At 53.7% G+C, this 7,561-nt stretch overlaps 1 protein-coding gene across 1 annotated transcript; it reads left to right on the top strand.

The window, feature by feature from the left end:
* Positions 1–2,890, top strand: LOC117847555 (probable polygalacturonase At1g80170). Its single transcript, XM_034728774.2, has 8 exons — positions 1–462; positions 555–686; positions 804–974; positions 1,114–1,140; positions 1,261–1,468; positions 1,883–1,964; positions 2,066–2,174; positions 2,258–2,890. The coding sequence occupies exons 1-8, from the start codon at positions 301–303 to the stop codon at positions 2,603–2,605; spliced, it is 1,239 nt and encodes a 412-aa protein (XP_034584665.1). The 5' UTR covers positions 1–300; the 3' UTR covers positions 2,606–2,890.
* Positions 2,891–7,561: the final 4,671 nt, after the last annotated feature.

The following is a 7,561-nucleotide window of genomic DNA, read 5'->3' as shown; positions in this document are numbered from 1 at the left end:
TCACCAGCTTCCTCACGGAAAAGGCAGACCGGCCGGCCACCACCGCGCTACAAAGCCGGCACATGCATGCTACTCCTCGCTAGGTGTCGTACTACTACCACTGCTGCTGCCACAGCGCTGGTGCTACAAGTCCACCACCTGTTCGTTTAGCACCCGCTTCATTCTCCCGTCCTCTCAAGTCTCACGGGCCCCGCCTGGCCTCGCGGCTCTCCCGAGGCTGTTCGGTGCCTGCGCGCCCGCCACCACCGCGGCGCCGAGCAAGCCGCCGGCCACCCAGCTAACTTACTGGTCGGAGCAAGGATGGCTGCGTCCTTGCCACCACCACCAGCGCTCGCGCTCGCGGCCCTGGCGGCGGCGGCGGCGATTCTCCTCCTGTGCGGCGCCGGCGCCGCCGAGGCCCGCGTCCTCCTCACGCTCGACGACTTCGGCGCCGTCGGCGATGGCATTGCCAACGACACCCAGGTACGTGCCTTTTCTGTTTAGCTACCCGGGCAGGGCACAAAGAAACCTCTGGGCACGATCGGATCGACCGCTCAGCTTCGGAATCTTTCCAGGCATTCCTGGACGCGTGGGCCGCGGCGTGCGACTCCAGCGAGCAGGCCGTGCTCGCCGTGCCGGTCGGCAAGGCCTACCGGATCTGGCCGGTGCAGCTCTACGGGCCCTGCAAGAGGAAGCTCAAGCTGCTGGTACGTGCGTGCGTGCCCCGTGCTTCCGGCCGTATACACTGTCCGGCTACAACGCGTGCAGTGCACTCTTTCTCTTCGTTCACGCGCGTGTTGTCATTCTATGATTCTATCTGCTAGATTTCCGGCTCCATCGTCGCGCCGGCGAGCCCGGACGAGTGGGCGGGGCGGGACCCGATGAAGTGGCTCTACATCTACGGCGTCGACGGCCTGTCCGTCAGCGGCGGCGGCACCATCGACGGCTCCGGCCAGCAGTGGTGGGCGAGCACCTGCAAGCGCAAGAAGACCCCGGTAATAAATTGATCGGCCGGTCCGGTTTAACCACCAACCACCTATGTCTGGGCTCCTCTGCCCTTTCTGCCTGCACTGCACTGATGAAGTCACCTGAATTCTCTGAACCCGTGTCTTTGCTGTGCTCCTGCTCTTGCAGCCTTGCTACTCGGGGCCTCGTCCAAAGGTGAACGCTCTGCTTGCTCCCGTTACGTTCCTCAGAGTTCAGACGTGCTCGTCGCCGGCGGCGAGGGGATGATCGCGAGATCGCGCCTGATGCTTTGGTTGTTCTCTCCTTGGCGTGCAGACGGTGCACTTCGAGGAGTGCCGGGGCGTGAGCGTGCAGGGCGTGACGCTGCAGAACGGGCAGCAGTTCCACCTGACGTTCACGCGGTGCTCCGACGTGAAGGCCAGCTTCCTCCGGGTGATCGCGCCGGGGGACAGCCCCAACACCGACGGCGTCCACCTCAACTCCTCCTCCCACGTCCAGATCACGGACAACCTCATCTCCACAGGTCCGTCGCAAATCCGTCCACGCACGCACTCACTCACCCGATTAGCATGCACTGATTACTGATTATAAAGCTTCCGTTGTCACATGATGACACGCTAAGCATCGTGACGACGTGGATGTGTTGTGCAGCTTAGTTCAAAGAATTTTATTCCGTCAGATAAAATCAAGGCCGGCGGCTAGTTGACCGGACAGAGTTTAGTCAAAATAGTAGCGTGCACACTGATGCTGATATATACACAGCCAAGTCCAAATTTGCAGCTGCTGATAATATTCCGTTGGATCCTTGCATCACAGAAAATTTCAAATCCATTAAAGAATTAATATTCGTGGCTGCTACTAGTACTCAATTATGCAAACCGAAGAAATTGTTTTTTGGATGATTAAGCAGCATTATTGACAGATCATATCTTTCCAGGTGACGATTGCGTCTCCATGGTCGGCAATTGCTCTGACGTCCGTGTAAAAGACATCTCATGTGGGCCTGGCCATGGTATCAGGTGACGGCACTGTGCTCTAGTACTGATCCAGCCTCTTCCATGATCCGATCTCTGCTTCCCCTTCTGGGATTAACAATGCCACCCGCACGTGTGCATGCCAGCATCGGAAGCCTCGGCAAGAACCGGACCACCGACATGGTCGAGAACGTGAAGGTCGACACCTGCTTCCTCACCAACACCACCAACGGCGTACGGATCAAGAGCTGGCAGGTATGCCGTATGCCTCCACTCTGACAGGAACGATCTCCTCAGGTTCAGAACAACACCTGCGTACTTCTCGTGTGTGTTTTCAGGGCGGCATGGGCTTCGCGCGGGACCTGCGGTTCGAGAGCATCGTAATGAAGAACGTCTCCAACCCCATAATCATCGACCAGTACTACTGCGACCAGCCCACGCCATGCGCGAACCAGACGCGGGCGGTGGAGGTGCGCAAGGTGGAGTTCGCGGGCATCCGGGGCACGTCGGCGACGGCGCAGGCGATCAGCATCGCGTGCAGCGACGCCGTGCCGTGCCAGGACCTGGAGCTCAAGAACGTCAACCTGACGCTGGAGGGCGGCGGCCACGCCACCGCGTCCTGCTACCGGTCGTCCGGGAAGACCGCCGGCGCCGTGGTCCCGCCGTCCTGCCTCGCCAAGTCCTGATCTTTGCAGGTTTAAAGCTGTCGTCATATCAAAACTTGTCGATTGTACACGCCATTGGTGTCGAGAGGGAAACACAGAAAAACAAAAGGGGGAATCATTGTTTTCGTCGAACTCGCTTTTACGGTGCAGATTTGGTACATGTGTGTTTATTTGGGAATGCATCAAAGTTCACCTTGTTGATTCCTTAGAGCATCTCCAACAATATATGTAAAACTGGTGACCTAAAACTGATCAGTTTTAGGTACAGAAGAGAGAAAAATAAAGTATCAAAGTTACCCTCTCCAACGACATATCTAGGCCTTGTTTAGTTGCCAAAATTTGGAGTGCCAAAATTACTGTGCAAGCACTGTAGCACACTGTAGCGTTTCGTTTGTATTTGTGAATTATTGTCCAAACATTGACTAATTAGGCTCAAAAGATTCGTCTCGCAAAGTACAACAAAACTGTGCAATTAGTTTTTAATTTCGTCTACATTTAGTACTCCATGCATGTACCGCAAGTTTGATGTGATGGGGAATCTTCTTTTTGCATAGTGCCAAAGTTGGAAGTTGGGGGTGAACTAAACAAGGGCCTAAAGGTTTCCCAATCCATCTAAAACCGATGACTTATAATCTTTCAAGGACTAATTTGCGAATAAAATCTTTTTTCAGGGGCCAATCTGTAACTTGACTCGTCTTCTTCTTCCTCCTCCTCATCCCGCCGCTGGCCTCTCCTCACGCCACCGCTCGCCCCAACGCCGATTCATCTCTCCGCCACTGTTCCTCTTCCGTCCGTCCCCACGGACGCCGCCTCCTCCTCCTCCTCTCCCCATGTATGGCTTCGCCTCCTCGTGGTCAAGGGCCGGCCGCCCCTATCGGCGATAGGGTCAAGCTCGCCCGCGCGGCGGAGCTGGCCGCACCCACGGCGAGGCTCAAGCTCGGGCACTCGGCAACTTCGGCGGTGGCGGGATTAGCTGGAGACGGCGCGCGGAGCACCGGGGGCCGCGAATCGGGCCTCGAGGCGGCGAATCCCCCGCCTCCGTTTGCTCTCATCCCCTGCGCCCTCTACTCCCTCCCCTCACCGGCCTGGACGGCCGCTTCCTCGACAGCCTCGGCGACGGCCTGGCCTCGCCATCCGAAGGCGGACGCAAGCGCGAGGGCGTCAGCAAGCGCACCAGAGCTAGCCGCAGGCGAGCCCGCCATTGACGGTGAGGCTCGAGCTCGCCCGGGGCTGGTGCGGGCGTGCGCCAGAGGGTCGCCCGGGGCCTTTTTGGCTTGCGTCCTTGCTCCTCCGCCCCAAATCCATGATTTGCTGCGTCAACGGTGCCTTGCCCGCGCCGCTGCTCGCCCAGCTCCGCCCGCGCCTGCACCGTCGCTCACTGGAGTGCACCGGAGGCGGCGGATTGTGGGGGCGGAACGTTCCAAGCCGGAGCAGTGAGAAAATTGCAATTTTAGGACTCCAAACAACGCTATTTTAGGACTCTTATCGTCGACTTTGCTAAAATGACCCTCGAAATGTTGGCACTTCATTATACATGACATTTGCTCATTTAAAATACTTTTCCCAAATGAAATACATGTATTTTAGTATCAGAGGACCATATTACCCTCAGCTCTTTTTTCCTGGACGTGGGATGGTGCTGCTGGCCACTCGCCTGGCCTGGCTGGCCGGCTGCGCCTGGGCTGGCTGGCCGCCGCCTGGCCATGGCTGGTCGTCGCCGCGCCTAGGCTGGCTGGCCGCCGCCTGGCCATGGCTGGTCGTCGCCGCGCCTGGGCTGGCTAGCCGCCGCCGGGCCATGGCTGGTCGTGGCTTGAGCTAGCTGGCCGCCATGTACAGTTTAATATGTAATATAAATTATCAAAGATGATCCATACATAATAATAAAATCATGAATTAGCACAAACGAGCTCATCTCATAAAACCATGATTCTAGCATAAACAAGTTCATCTCAGAAGATCATAATTTAGTTCCAAACGAGATCCAAATTATATGAAATAAAGCATGAGTTTACATCTCATCACAACTAAAATAATTTATCCAATGTGTAGCTGTTGACACCAGATTTCGTCACGAGTGAAATCGGTGCCAGGAGAAGAGGAAATGGGAAAGTACAGTTGGAAATCGGCCGAATGGCGCTACAGTCCAAGATCGGCCAAATGCTACAGTGCGGGATCGGTCGATGACTTCTGCCTCGCTTAACCCTTGGGGTTCGGATCGGACACGCCAGGTTCCCGATCGGTTACCTTTTGCCGATGAGGAATCGGCCGATTAGGAGGTTGGAATAATTGGGCCGGTATGGGCTTGGAAAGGAATAGAAGGATGAAGGGGAGATCGGCCCATGAAGCGTATAATAACCAACCGAGTACGAATCGTGCTTGTAAATATTTGTTTTCTATTTGAATTAGAGATAGAGTTCTAGTCGGTTAAGAAGTCATCTGTACGGGGCTATAAATAGCTACCTTTGTAGATCTGTAAACATCAACTACTCAATACAACAAGTTACTATTTCCTCGTACTTACTTTCAAGCAGGCGACTTCGCCAAATACTTTCTCTTTTCACGGGTTCGTACGGGTTGGCAGGGTTGCATCAACTTGATCTCCAGCTGATCTTGTAAGTTCCGTTTACCGAGTAAATTCTAAGCCTTAACTTCGGGCGCATCGCTATTGTTTCGTTTAGATTTATTCACTAGTTATCGATATTTACTAGAATCATAGGTTTTACCTGTTTTTCTAGTTTTATCACCAGTTATCCAGCTAGGAATCGGCAGCTTCGGCTTTCCTTATATTTTGCTATTTAATTTACTTATTTCACACATAGCCGATTAGATCTATTCCTAGTGTTGTTACTATAGCATTGTGTCGATTACTCCAGTAGTTTTTGTCCACACTGCCACAGTGATCGGTTGCTTTATAGCCGATTTCTTTATTACAGCAAATCGGCCGATTCGTTGATAAGCTCTCTCGAGATCGGAAATTTAGCCGATCGCGACTTCCGGACCTGACACGTATTCTGCCTTGCCAATCAATAGGTCAGATTGGCTGGCACGCCGCGCGAACCGCACCAGGGCAATCACCCGAACAGGAGTTAAGCAGATTCTCCCGGGTCGTGTGTCAGACGCTGGGAATTCGGTTGACCGATTTCTAGCGCCAACACACTTTTGGCACGCCCGGTGGGACCTATACAACCGCCGCCATGTCGAAAGCTGCTGAAATCTCCGAAGATAACGTCATTGAAGTGACGGAAGCAGATCTCAAGGACGACCAGAAGGAAGAACTAGAGAAGCAGACAGCACTCTACCGAAGGGTATGCCTGCAGTCCTTCAGTCGCTCCAGAAGCGGGGAAACCATCAAAAAATCTCCATTTCCAGCTCCCCGCCAGATCACGATCTCCGAGGACTCGGACAAGATGGCCGAGATGGTCCAACAGTCCGTTTATCACGCCTTCATTGATCAATCCCCGGTACTCGCAAATACGGTGTACAATGTCGTCGTCAACTCCTTCACTAACGGGGTACCTCAGGGATACAAGGGACCGGCTTATACCCAGCCGATTCCACCGAACAAGGCTTATTTGAATTCGGTTTCTCAGCCGATCCAACTTTCTGTTGGGGGTTCGGGCGCTTCATCATCATCGGTTCCCATAGGGTATGGTGGCACACAATACTTTCAGCCACACCCCGTCCAGCTGTCCTCTGCGCCGTTCCCTCCAGTTAGCCCATCGCCTTGGGGAACACCATCAGCTACGGCCGTTCAGGATCAATCGGCCGGTCAGGGAAGTCCCCAATTCCAGGCATCTTTCCAAGCGGCCACTCGACCAACCGTACCGCCGTACCAACCTGTTGCACCAGAGATGAGCAAAACAGCAGAGCTCGTGTTATATGATGAAACGAGTGGCTCATTCAAACAACCGACCGTTAATACACAGCCGGTTTTCACTCAGATGCCACCCGCTTTCACTCAGCATCAGGCTATTCCACCTCCGGTATACCAGCATGTGCCAATACCTCAGCCAACGGTTCACCAGCAACAGCCGGATTGGTCCGCACGTATTGCAGAGGTGATTCAGGAAACAATTCGGCTTAAAGCCGAAAGTACAAACTTACACCTATAGGACACCATACCCGTCTACGTACGACCTACTGCCGTTTCCCCATCGGTATAAAGTTCCTGACTTTACCAAGTTCTCGGGGATGGATGATACTTCAACCGTGGAGCACGTAAATAGATTCATCATCCAATGCGGAGAGGCAGCTACGCAAGATGCTCTACGGGTGCGGCTGTTCTCGTCATCTCTGTCTGGATCGGCCTTCCAGTGGTTCACGACATTGCCGCCGAACTCGATTATCACGTGGGCCGATTTGGAAAGACAGTTTCACAAATACTTCTACGCCGGGGTGCATGAGATGAAGCTGTCCGATTTGACCAGCCTCAGGCAGAGAAGCGACGAGCCGATATCCTCATATGTACAAAGGTTTCAGGAAATCAGGAACAAATGCTACTCTTTGGCTCTAAACGACGCGCAGCTGGCTGATATAGCCGTTCAAGGTCTCCTTCCCCACATCAAAGAAAAATACGCCTCACAGGAGTTCGAGAGCTTAAGCCAAATCGTCCACCGATTGTCGGGACAGGAGGTACGTTCTTTCGATCCACGGAGGAACTCCCAGAAAAAGGTGGCATTCCTGGAAGAGGTTGAAGCCGAAGAAGATGCTGAGGTCGGTCTGGCAGAATGGGTCAAAGGAAAGAAGCTGATATCATGCCCATTCGGCAAGAAAGAACCTGAAACGTTCGGCTTTGACACGTCAAAGGCCGATAAAATCTTCGACCTTCTCCTCCAGGAAGGACAAATCAAGCTCTCGCCATATCATACAATACCTTCTGCCGAACAACTAAAAAAGATGAAATATTGCAAGTGGCACAACGCTACATCCCATGACACTAATGAGTGCAAAATCTTCCGGCAGCAGATACAGTCGGCC

The sequence above is a fragment of the Setaria viridis genome, chromosome 3 (assembly GCF_005286985.2).
Source record: "Setaria viridis chromosome 3, Setaria_viridis_v4.0, whole genome shotgun sequence".
In the NCBI taxonomy this organism is placed as follows: domain Eukaryota; kingdom Viridiplantae; phylum Streptophyta; class Magnoliopsida; order Poales; family Poaceae; genus Setaria; species Setaria viridis.
The sequence above is the reverse complement of the archived record's forward strand: the minus strand, read 5'-3'. Positions and strand labels throughout refer to the sequence as shown.